Genomic DNA, 13,562 nt, shown 5'->3' on the forward strand with positions numbered 1-13,562 from the left:
ATCCGACTTCGGCTCAGGTCATGATCTCACAGTTCGTGAGTTTGAGCCCCACGTTGGGCTCTCTGCTGTCAGTGCAAAGCCCACTTCAAATCCTGTCTCCCTCTCTTTGCCCCTCCCCTGCTTGCTCACTTGCTCTCAAAAATAAACATTAAAAGAAAAGAAGAGATTCATAAATCATAAATTGAATATTACCAACTTCCACCACCAACAAACAATTTTTAAAACGTATGATGTATTTTAATACATATTAAGTGTACTGAGCCAGGTACTACATAAAGAACTTCACTTCTATTATTCATGTTCACAATAACCCCTAAAAGATGTCGATTATTCATTTTACAAGTCAATAAATGACTGGCAGGAGGGTCAGATGACACCTAAGGTACATGGCAAAGGCAATACTCAAACCAAGTTTTGATGGCTGGAGAGCCTGGCTGAACAAGCCTAGGCTTGTGACTCTCAGAACACGAAATGAAAAGCATTGCTGTCCAAATGATTTCTCTAAGACCACAGAGCTAGCTAGGGGCAGGACCAGCAGTAGAGCTTGGGGGCTTTTGACTGTTGGTCTACTGTTCTGGATTTTCCTACCTGCCTTCCCATGTCTGCCTTATGTAAATCAGACTGTCACATGGGGAAAGGAGAAATGAGTATAGGCTATGATTAACTCTTACACCTCAAAAGGGTATGTAGTTTATCATCCAATCTGGCCTTGAAAGAGCTCTCAAGAGCCGCTAAAGAAGTCTGTTTAGAATTATATTACTGGGGCCTACAGACCAGCAACACGTACAATAAAATGCTGCTCTGGTGCCAATTTAAAAATTGTAACTTTCATCTGGAATGCACTGACCATTTGCCCAACAGAGGATGCGGATTCCAATGGAACTCAGGTGTCTCACTTTTTTTTTTTTTTTTTTTTTTTTTGCTTAAAAAGAGCATTCTCTTTTTTCCATTAAGAATAACTTGAGGGGTGCCTGGGTGGCTCCATCAGTTAAGTGTCTGACTTTTGATATTGGCTCAGGTTATGATCTCACAGTCGTGAGATGAAGCCCCAGGTCGGGCTCTGCACTGAGCGTGGAGCCTGGTTGGGTCTGTCTCTCTGTCTCTGTCTCTCTCTCTCTCTCCCTGCCCCCCTCCCTCACGCATACTCTCTCAATCTCTCTCTCTCAAAATACACATTAAAAACTAATTTGAACATAACTGGTGTGACAAATATATATATTAAACTATCTTTAAGGTTATATCTGAACATTTCACATTTAAAAGCCAAACTACAATATATTTTCCAACCTTATCCCTGAGGCTCGGGTCATTAAACCACTCCAATAACTTTTTTCCCACTTCCATTGGGCTAGAAAGAAAAGTCCTGTAGGTCAACAGGAAGTCTTCTATGAATGTTGGATCCACCACTGAATGCTCTTCCACCAAATGCATCGTTAATCTTTCTGAGGTGCCCTGTAACATAAGGTTTAATCACTATCTCGTACAAATAATATCTATATGGTACAATAATTCCACGTTTTCAACAGAAGATGAACTGGGTAGTAATATATATAATAATTTATCAAACTGCTGTTCATCAGGAAGTATAAAGATCTTTTTAACAGCTGGTAACTTTTAAGAGAAATCATACGTAAAAATGGGGGGAGGGATCTTAAGTTCTCATAACTAATGGATACTACAAAAAAAAAAAAAAAAATCCTTCCCACAAGATGGAGGCAAGTTTATCTTACCTTAATGACGATGTGTCCCTTTCTTGTTCCGGTCCTATCAAGTTCTCGGTGTTCTTTTACCATAACAATTTCTCCTTCCTCCTCAACTTTTTGCATGTTCTTTTCTACTTGGTTGAGAATACGGCAGTAATCTTGCTGGGCTATGCAGACAAACTGGAACAAAATGTAAGTCACATGTTAATGATGAAGTGCTTGCAAGAGATCTAGCAGTACTAATAATTCAGTGTTTTAATTATTTAACACTGACATTTTTCCATGTCTTTCCCATACTCTCTAAATGAATGCAGTAATGAACCTTAATCTGACTTCTCTACTTTTTAATGTATTTCTTCTTTGGTCAAATCAAGTTTCATTTTTATCATATTTATATGTAGTTTATATTAAAAATCCTAACCATTTTAAAAATCAGAAGATAAAATTAAAAGAGTCCTTTTTCATGCCTCTTCTTTGAAGGTGGGATCTTAGGAGGATAAATATAAAAACATAATTACCACTTAGTAGGCTTTACAAGTTAGAAAAGACTTTAAAAGCAACAATTTTAGGGGCGCCTGGGTGGCGCAGTCGGTTAAGCGTCCGACTTCAGCCAGGTCACGATCTCGCGGCCCGTGTGTTCGAGCCCCGCGTCAGGCTCTGGGCTGATGGCTCAGAGCCTGGAGCCTGTTTCTGATTCTGTGTCTCCCTCTATCTCTGCCCTTCCCCCGTTCATGCTCTGTCTCTCTCTGTCCCAAATATAAATAAATGTTGAAAAAAAATTAAAAAAAAAAAAGCAACAATTTTAAAATAAAAATGAAAAAAAAGATCAAAATTCAAAGATACCCATGGAATAGATATTATACATTTGCTAATTATATTGATAAGTAATCAGTTTAGAAAGTTCGTTCAAAAAAGGTCCACAAAACAAGCCACCTACTTGTTAAACTCAAGTCATATTCCTTGTAACTAGTATTAAGGGCAATCCTTGCTCTTAAACAAAAAGTTAAAAATAATATGCATGGCAAGCCATTACTCCTCTGTGACCCCAAATATAAAAAATATTAGGGCTTAGGGCAAACCACTAAATTACATTTCTTAGTAATTTAAAAAGAAAGTGAAAAATGAATTAAAGCACTTATTACACAAATTAACCAGAAGTCAGTGAGGAGGAGACACGAGTTAGAGTATTTACAGTTTTGACTTAACGTTCATGATAGTATATTTATTTTTTTAAAAGATGGAAAACCAAATGTAATAATAATTATCATGAATATGACACCATCATCATCATTTTGTGGTGGCCTTATAGGAACTCTCCATTCACCTTCCTGGTCATCCCATAAAGAAGGTCCTACTATTGTCCCCGTTGTACAAACAAAGAAACAGCTGTACCAATAGCATGCTGATTTGCCCAATGTTTCATAATTACATGCTTGCTAATTAAAAAAAATTTTTTTCATGCACATCAAAATCTGGGAATAAAATAGAGCAGTATGTTAATAATTTTTATTTCTGAATAATGCAAATTACAAGTGACTCATTTTATTTAATAAATTTTCTATACTTTCCATACTTTCCATACAATCAGTAAAGTTTTTTAAAAGAATAGCAGCACTTCATACCTGAGCAATAGCTTATTATGATATTGTTTCTTCCAGAGCTGGTTGATAAAATCTCATTAATTTTTCTATTGGAATCATAAAGTTAAAATTCAAAAGGCATAGGCTTTTCTTATAATTACATATAGTTAAATTTTTTTTTTTAATTTAAAAACACAATCCATTTCTATAACACTGACCACAGGTGTATACACGTTTTGAAATCTGTGGTCCTTAGTTCCTTGTCTCAAAAATAGTTTATTTTTTTTAATTTTACAGGGCACTAAAATTACTCTGTCTCCAAATAATTTTAGGTGATCTTTCTTACACTTGTTTAGAGAACACAATTATATCATTTTCTCATTTATCTCCTAAAAAAGAAATACATTCCATAAGTTAAAAGGAGTAAGTAGATAGAGAAAAGAAAATGCTCTTAGGGGCACCTGGGTGGCTCAGTCAGTTAAGTGTCCAACTTGGGCTCAGGTCATGGTCACACGGTTCATTGGTTCAAGCCCAAAGTCAGGCTGTGTGCTGACAGCTCGGAGCCTGGAGCCTGCTTCAGATTCTGTGTCTCCCTCTCACTCTGCCCCTCCCCGACTTGTGCTCTCTCTCTCAAAAATAAATAATAAACATTAAAAAAGAAAGAAAATGATTTTAGAAGAGAAATCTACTAAAATTAATCTTGACTGAAGGTTTAAGGAAATTAGAATAAGTTTGATTTGGAATTCTTAAAGCCTAGACTTTTTTTTAATGTTTTTTTTTTTGTTTGTTTGTCTGTTTTTGTGTGTGAGAGAGAGAGAGAGAGAGAGAGAGAGAGACAGAGTAGTGAGCAGGAGAAGGGCAGCAAGAGAGGGAGACACAGAATCTGAAGCAGGCTCCAGGCTTTGATATGTCAGCACAGAGCCCAACGGGGGGGCTTGAACCCATGAGCCATGATAACATGACCTGAGTCAAAGTCCAACCAATGCTTAACCCCCTGAGCCATCTAGGCACCCCCTTGAGAGATATTTTTGTCACTTCTGTACCAAACTGAAGTACCATCCAAAAAGAAAATAAAACCCAACCGAATTTCTAATATGGACATACATATCTAAAAAGAAATAAATAATAGGGTAAAAACATTTATCTGTATTTTTATTAGCAGATTTATTTTTGCTTTAAGAAGTCTGAAGATATAATAAGAAATTCATACGCAAGACATAATTTTAATTGGTATGATGAAGCCAGCTGAAAAATTGTGAACTATGTACATAATTATTTTGATGAGGTTTTATACTTTTAAATAGCTGTAAGCATATGAAAGTAATGTAAACCTTGGCATTCTGATATAAAATAAAAATGCAAACAAGATTTGGCTTACAAAAGGCCAAAGGCAGCTTACATTGCAGGATTGTTTTTTGGGCACATGACATCACAACTGATATTTAGTAGAAAAATTATAATAGACGATAAAAGGATGAAGTAAAATTAAACGTCAACCATAATACAGTATTGTCAACTTTCCCATGTAACTGCTTTCTCCAAAACTACTTAAATTCAGTGTCATTAGCTCCCATGGTCTCTGGAAAAAGGGAGTCTAACAGGTTTACCTTAAGAAGTTAGAGCTATTTAAACTGGCATTTTGTGGTCTGTAAGGGAAATTCATGCCTAATTGTTCACACAGGGATCCCAGGGTTCGTTCCCCATTGAGGGTGTAGGGTAAGGCTAAGCAATGCCTGATGTGTTACTGGCAGGCCTAAGACACAGGCAGTAGTGAAGAAAAAGGGGAGAAGGAAAAAAAGAGTGGGAGAGAAGAGCAGGAATGGAAAAGAGGGATAGAAGTGGGAAGGAGAAAAGAAGGAGGCACATATGGGAAACGGAAAACCATTACCAATTGCCTGGTACCATAGGGTGTCTATATAGGGTGTCTGCCTTTGTCTTTCAAAGCGAACAGAGGAACAAGCACAAACAATGAAAGGAGAGAACTGAAAGAGGAACACACAAAGTAGGGATCCAAAGCAAAATAGAACTTTGAGCATATCATGGGATCCAAACAAACAGAAATAAATGTTAAATATAATCCACTCATTGTGGATCACGTTTACTATGAGCTCAACTAAATATCACATTATTCAATATTTACTTTTGGAACCCACTGGACTATAAGAAAATTAAGGCCAGTCCTAGGCGAAGTTGCCTCTTCTTGGTAAGGAGAACAGCATTTTTGTTCATCTCATTTAATAACTGTTAAATGCCTACAAGGTGCTCAGTAGAATGATATAAACTTATGGAGGCCATCTTATGGATGAATGAAAATATGATTCTCATTGTTTCCTTTACTTCCCCTAACAAGAGGATGATCTAACATTTGTAGATAACTTACTGACAGATATGACATTTTAACAGAAATACACTAAAATACTACACCAACACAAGCGTTACATTAAGTCTAACTTCATTCTCCAACCTTGTTCTCCTACTGAGGGAACGAATGTCAGGCCTGAGCAGATGAGTCAGTGCAGGTACAAGAGTGATTCTTGAAGCCCCTTATTTAAGATCTTCCTTTTACAGTGACTTAGACTGGAGTGGAGATAAGAGACTTTTCTTGGGTTTCTCACCAATTCCTCATCTAGTAAATAGAGTAGACTCTCTTCCCTGACATCTTCTTTCTCTTCTTTTCCCAGAATTCCGAAATAAATATTTAATGTTACCTGGTACATCTGATATTACTTAAGTACTCTGTAATATTCAGTCATATAGCATTTTTAGCAATTATTCTGAAATATGTCTATGCCTCTAATATCATTTTAGTTCCATGATTACAAATTTCTAACAAAAGGGGCTGGTCAATTAAGAGGTATTAATGTAATCGATGAATTCTCAGAAATAACTTTTTAACTTGCCCTTTAAGGGTACAGACTCTGACTAAAATGCTCTAGTATGCCAATATGTACCAGGGAGGAACTGATAACAGATAATAGGATAGGGAAACCTTTAACAAATTCCTAGTTTGTTTTGGACCAAGTATGGCTTTATTATATTTTGTTGGAGTACAGTTCCAAAGCTGAACCATCATCTATAATCTCTTTTACAAACACATTTCTAGGTCAAATAAAGACTCCAAGATTTACCTACCATTTTGTTTTCTTCTATTATGCCAAATAATTGAGACTTGACTATATTTAGAATGTTCTTCTGGCATTACTATTCAAAACAATGAATTCACAACCATTTATTTTTTCTCTACAGTGCTTACTGAAGGAATTATTTGGCAACATTACTTTTGGCAACATTATTCTCTAGGTAAGATAATTGTATTTGTAGGGGCGCCTGGGTGGCTTAGTCGGTTAAGCGTCTGACTTTGGCTCAGGTCACGATCTCCCGGCTCATGAAGTCAAGCCTTGTGTCGGACTCTGTGCTGACAGCTCAGAGCCTGGAGCCTGCTTCAGATTCTGTGTCTCCCTCCCTCTCTGCCCCTTCCCCCACTTGTGCTCTCTCTCTCTCTCAAAAATAAATAAATATTAAAAAAAAATTATTTATAGCCATGGTCATTTTCTCTTTTAGTAAGTAAAGTGCTTAAAATGAAAATTTAAAAGAGTATTATTTTACATTTATCAGACACTATAAAAATTCAATGATGTTCTTTTAGAACAAAGTATATTCAGATGTATTTCAGACTACAGACCATTAAATACAGTGGGCACTTACCATTAATTGGTCTAAGTCAAATCTTTTGGTTTATTTACATTAAAACATTTTATCTTTCAAAGACTTTTTTTCAGAAGAGAAGACATAAATTTTATACACTTGATAACACAAGTATCTTAAATTTGTTTCTCAATAATACAGAGGTTATCAGCTATAATCAATCTAACTAAATTTCACATTTGGTCTCCACATTTTCTCTAGTCTTTTATTAAATGCTTTTATTTATTTATTGTTTAATGTTTGTTTATTTTTGAGAGAGAAAGAGATACAGTGTGAGCAGAAGAGGGGCAGAGAGAGAGGGAGGCACAGAATCCAAAGCAGGCTCCAGGCTCTGAGCTGTCAGCACAGAGCCCAATGCGGGGCTCGAACCCACAAACCGCAAGATCTTGACCTGAGCCAAAGTTGGACGCCCAACCAAATAAGCCACCCAGGCGCACATAAATGCTTTTAAATAATGATTATTAACACAATATCAACACTAACATTTTTCTTTTGCTATCATGTATTTTCTTTTAATCAGTAATTACTTTTTTACCAAGAAGTCCTTCTACTGATTCATACTATGATTTTCAGGACTTTTATTGTTTTTAATTTTTTTAATGTTTATTTATTTTTGAGAGAGAGTGAGAGAGGGTGTGAGCGAGGGAGGGGCAGAGAGAGAGGGAGACACAGAATCCAAAGCAGTCTTCAGGTTCTGAGCTGTCAGCTCAGGGCCCAATGCGAGGCATGAACTCATGAGCCACAAGATCATGACTTGAGCTGAAGTTGGATGCTTAGCCAACTGAGCCACCCAGCCGTTCCTGATTTTCATGACTTTTAAATCAATTCCTTATCTTGTATGTATTTAAATAAAAACACTGTATAACTATATCACATCATCTTTATTAATCTATTTCTTTTCATAATGGGTGTTTTACTTCTATATTTTTTGATGAACAGATTATCAAACTATTATTAATGGAAATTTTAAAATGCCATATTTACAGAACACTTTTTTAAATAAAACATATTTACAGAACACCTAGTTATGTGGAGTCCAAACAACTTTATTATTATTTTTTTAAGTATGCTTTATACCAAATGTGGGGCCTGAACTCATGACCCTGAGATCAAGAGTTGTATTCTCTACTGACCAAGCCAGCCAGGCGCCCCAAGTCCGAACAACTTTAAGGAAAATTTATTTTTAATTTCCTAGGGTGTGATAACATTCTACTTCAAAATCATATTTAAAATTCTAAAAGAAGACCTATTTATATAGGCAGAAAAATCTTACCCCAACTGTATAGACGTGTTAAGCATAAAATATACATATACATTTTTAATGATATTTTATACCTGGCAGTCATCCACCTTTGTTCTCATTACTCCTTTCATGTATTCTTTGTCCATGGTAGGAGAGACACCAAAACTATTTCCCATACATAATATTTCTGCTTTTCCATCTGGATAAGTTACTTCCACAGAACCATTCAGAATCACTGACCAGGAATCCAGCTAATTCAAAAAAATGAAGACAAAGCAGAAAATTATGGTCATGCAGCTGTAAATGCTAGAATGGTCTCTACGAATGATTTAGCAGATTTTTCATTTCGAAGATGGAATAACTCAAGTGAAATTAACTGTTTACTAAATCGAAAGAACAAGGAATAGAGCAAAGCACAGCCATGGATCTATGTATTTCCTCATGCCCAGCTAGGGGTACATGTCATTCCACTCTTTTAATTCGACTTTGAGCATTCTTCTCTAAAATGACACAAGGAAAAAGAATTCTTCTGTTCCCCCAAACATATGTACGCAATATAAAATGATCACCACTGCCTCAATAAGAATATCATTGTGTTCTGACAAAAGGCATACAATGAACATTTAAAGTTATAAAAATCTGAAAAGTTAATATATCAAAGTATTTCTATCAGTAGCATATGAAATATTATAAAAAATAAAAATATTAGATTTGAAATATTTTGACATAACAATCAGTGTATCATAATTCTTAAATTATTCAAACTAATTGTTGCTCATTGTTTTTTAAGAGGAAAAAATAAGAATTGGTTTTTTGTTCACTTGCTGTACTAAGAGACCCTCAAACAGAAATTTCATGACAGAAATGTTCACTAACCTCTTCACCATCATTTAGCACTATGGTCCCAGCTCTTTCCACGACTGCAAACACCATAACAGCACAAAGTTCTCGTCTCACTGACATAGTCATATTGGCAAAAGCAGGCAATTGGTGCATAAATTCTAAGAGTTGTTCTAAAAGGCAAAAGATATTGTAAACATTAATCAGCAATTACTTGTTTATCTATTTAGTTTATTTATTTGAGAGACAGAGTGAGAGAGCAGTGAGAGAGCAGAGTGAGAGACAGTGAGAGAGAGCAAGGGAGGGGCAATGAGAGAGAGAGAGGGAGACAGAGACTCCCAAGCAGACTCCACACTGTCAGCACAGAGCCTGATGTGGGGCTCAAACTCACGAACCGTGAGATCATGACCTGAGTCGAAACCAAGAGTCGGATGCTCACCCAACTGAGCCACCCAGGTGCCCCACTACAACTTTTTTTTTTTTTTAAACCAAGCATTCAAAAAGAATGCTCTAGGGTTCTTTCTTTTTAAATGTCCTACAAAACTGCTCACTGGAAAATATAATTACTTCAAATATTGTTAGTACAAAAGCTGAACTTCTTGCAGGTAAACGAAGAACTGTCACTATGGAAGTGGTGACATTTACTTATTGATTTAGGAATGCTAGTATACATTGTGATTCCAATTCTAATGGGAATGAAGAAATTAATAAACTTCAAATGGAAAATTTCTATTGAAAATCAGCTGTGATCTTATTAAGGCTAATTAAAGGGTGAAATACTAAGCTGAAATGAAATAGAGGTCTGAGAATTCTCCAAAAAAAAATCAATAGGTCTATTCTAGTGCCTTCTGGGCAGGTAGACACCCCAAACAGCAGAAATAACCACTTTCAATCTAAAGATAGCTCATGATTTAGAAACCAAGGGATATTTTCTATGGATTAAGACAAATTTATAAAAATTAATCAATTAAAAATTGTATTATGCCAAGTGAAATGAGTCAGAGAAAGACAAATATATGATTTCATTAAATATGTGGAACTTAAGAAACAAAACATGAACACAGGGGAAGGGAAAGAAAAATAAAGATAAAAATGGAGAGAGACGTAAACCATAAGAGACTCTTAAATATAGAGAACAAACTGAGGGTTGCTGGGGGACTGGGGGGGGGGGGTTTGGGGTTAAATGGGTAATGGGCATTAAGGAGGGCACTCGTTGGGATGAGCACTGGGTGTTATATGTAAGTAATGAAATCACTGGGTTCTACTGAATCCAACACCACACAGTATGTTAACTAACTTGAATTTGAATAAATAAAATTTATGGGGCGCCTGGGTGGCGCAGTCGGTTAAGCGTCCGACTTCAGCCAGGTCACGATCTCGCGGCCGAGAGTTCGAGCCCCGCGTCAGGCTCTGGGCTGATGGCTCAGAGCCTGGAGCCTGTTTCCGATTCTGTGTCTCCCTCTCTCTCTGCCCCTCCCCCGTTCATGCTCTGTCTCTCTCTGTCGCAAAAATAAATAAAAGTTGAAAAAAAAAATTAAAAAAAAATAAAATAAAATTTAAAACGTTATATCACAAATACAAATGAAAATTGATATGTTATTTTTTTTATCCCACAGACTGGCCAAAACAGAGAAAAGTTTCAGTCTTCCTGTCGGCGACGCTGTGGAGAAACAGCTTAAACTTTGATACAGTTGTAGCTGTTGACAAGATGGATGACCTTCACAGTCTTTTCTAGTCCTGTGGTCTCTATTTTTAATTTTTTCTATTATTAGGTAGCTTTACTAATTACTAAGTTCTTTCCTTACTCCTCACTATGGCTCTATGAGGTGCATGTTTTCTTTCTCATTTCACAGGGAGAAAACAGGCTCAAAGTCATATAATTAGGAAGTGACAGTGATGATTCAGGACCGTCTGCCTCCAAACCTCCTGCTGGACATTATAGGTAATGATAAAAGAGCACAAGGTATATGTCAGACATCACTTGAATACTTATTAGTTATATTGCTTTGGGAAAGCTGATTAATTTACTTAAGGCATGTTTCCCTCATTTATGAAAGAACAATATAATACCTACCCTTTGTTGGACAGCTGTGACAAATACAATAGAGATAATAAAGTCCTTAGAGAGTAAATATTCAATATAAAGAACAGCTATTATTGTCATTGTTATCATACTCGTATCATTCAAATTTCTAAGTAAAAATTCTGCTATATTTTTCTTGCCCTCACGTAATGAAACTGTCCCTGTGTACATTCCATCTATCTGTTAGGATTTAGTGACACATTTATGTTATTGGAGATACAGTAGTTTGTTCACTGCAAAAACAACACAGAATAGAATGATCTACTCTGTGAAAACATTACATTTATAGAAGGTCAGATGAAGTGTTTTTCTCGGGTCCAGATGGGTAATGTCTCTTCTGATTAGACCCTACGTCATCGCTCTGTAAAAGACTTTCATAACAGAGTGGCTTCGGAATCAGGAGAATAACACTGATAGGTGGTACCCAGGGACTCTGTCCAAGAAGACAGTGTTCTTCAACCTGACCCAGACTGATGTGCCAGGAAATCAATATACTGTTGCAACCAGCATTTTTTTTTTTTTACAACCAGCATTTTAAAAACAAGAGAATCAAAGCACATAACTTATAGAATAAGTTCTGTTTAGTGAAACTTTTATTTCTGGAAGGAGTGGGTGTGTTTGGGTCATATAAATAAAATATATTTATTCCTTGGGACAGCAATAAACCAATTTTTAATACCACTGCAATTATCTATTACATATGGGAGGTAACAATCATTGTGTTACAAACACACTGACCTTTTGATCTGAAGCAAAAACACAAATGAAAAAGCTAGTATATCACTGTTAGTTCTGCAGTTGTAAGCCTCTGTTTTCTTCAGCTATTACTGCCCTACCCCTCACCATAAGGTAATAAAATATTACCTATAGAACACACATTTTGCTTTCTTCCCCCTCCTCCCCCAATAATACTAAATTTCCTTGGACAAGTGAAGATTCATGGTCTTAAGAAGAATATGAGACCAGAAGTCAGAAATGTTCTAAATTCAACATAATATGACATAATAGACAATAAGTCAAATTAAGACCACATATATGATTGAAGAATATGAGTATATGAAGTATAAAATATATTTACTAATACTTGCTATAATGATTTGAAGTGCCTTGCGTAGACATTGTTCTTGCTTTTTGGAAGATTCCTGCTCCATTAATGGGTTATGAAATCAAGTTGTGATACAGGAGTAATGACTAAGATTTAAAAAAATATGACAGGATAGAAAATATTTGTGTATCACATATAATATGGATATATAATAAAGAAGACAGAAAAGATCTGATGATAGTAATGTACATAATGCTCTAGGCTCAGCTGAAAAACTAAAAATAAATAAATGCTTAACCAGATGGTATCTAAGAGTTAAGTCTCCCAAAGATTCAACAATAGTGTTGCTGGTTTTGTAGTAACCTGTACTTATTACACTGGATAATTAGTGCAATTAAAACAATAAAGAATTTCTATCACTAATCTTCACAAAATAAATATAAAACAGGAGCATTTGGCTATAGGGGCTCAACATAAACTCTGGTAATGCCACAGGGATCATACAGAGTTCAAGCAGTTAGGGTTAGTCAAGAGTTCAGAGCCTGGAATGAGTAAAAGACAGTTCCTTGAACATGGCAAGAAGAAGCCATGGACTGAAGAAGCAGGACTACTTTCTTCTATGTTGCTTGGAAGAATCTATTAGAATAATACATTAATTAATAATATTTTATTTTTTTAGGAAAGGAATATTTCTGTTTATGAAAAAAGGCCTTTTTTCCTTAAAGTTTATTTTGAGGGACAGAGGGGCAAAGAGAGAATCCCAAGCAGACTCCCTGCTGACAGCACACGGATTGATCCCACAAACTCTGAGATCATGACCTGAACCGAAATCAAGAGTAAGATGCTCAACTGACAGAGCCACCCAGGCGCCCTGAAAAAAGACATTTTTAAACACTTTTTTTCTAGTCAATGTGATACAAAGAAAGGCCAGATAATCAGCTTACAGACACCGCAAGTGATGTCAATATAAAAATTAGCTTATTTGCTTGGTTTAATTTTGTATAAAAACTGGTTACTATTAAGATGTTTTTGAAAAATCTGTGTAGTTTTGTTTTTGTTTTTGGTTTTTTTGGTGCTATATTGAAGGGGAGAAAAAAGAACTCTTCAGAAGGGATCTTTGAAAGTAGGTCTCTACCTTAATGTGTAAAGGCCTCAAAAAAGAAATTAAATTCACAACCATTCGATAACTGAGTACCTACAGAATTATGAGCTAGAGAGCAAAAAGGAATAAAGTCCTTTCCTTCAAAGTATTGAAACAAAGGTACACACACCCAAGAATCTATGGGAACCCCAAAGCAATTTTTTTAATTCTTGCAGCTTTTAAAATATGTTAGCAATTTCATTTGATTCAACTTTGATTCTG

The 13,562-nt window shown here is 35.8% G+C and overlaps 1 protein-coding gene across 9 annotated transcripts in view; it reads right to left on the reverse strand.

Annotated features, from left to right (window-relative positions):
• The window catches only part of RAPGEF2 (Rap guanine nucleotide exchange factor 2), a 249,602-nt gene that overhangs the window by 25,865 nt on the left and 210,175 nt on the right, over positions 1 to 13,562 (reverse strand). For all 9 annotated transcript variants that reach the window (XM_047855792.1, XM_047855793.1, XM_047855794.1 and 6 more), the window contains 4 exons: positions 9,108 to 9,244; positions 8,324 to 8,482; positions 1,731 to 1,883; positions 1,288 to 1,452 (listed from right to left, as the gene is read on the reverse strand). In XM_047855792.1, the coding sequence (XP_047711748.1) occupies positions 1,288 to 1,452; positions 1,731 to 1,883; positions 8,324 to 8,482; positions 9,108 to 9,244 (614 nt within the window). The remainder of the gene's footprint in view (positions 1 to 1,287; positions 1,453 to 1,730; positions 1,884 to 8,323; positions 8,483 to 9,107; positions 9,245 to 13,562) is intronic.

The sequence above is a fragment of the Prionailurus viverrinus genome, chromosome B1 (assembly GCF_022837055.1).
Source record: "Prionailurus viverrinus isolate Anna chromosome B1, UM_Priviv_1.0, whole genome shotgun sequence".
In the NCBI taxonomy this organism is placed as follows: Eukaryota; Metazoa; Chordata; class Mammalia; order Carnivora; family Felidae; genus Prionailurus; species Prionailurus viverrinus.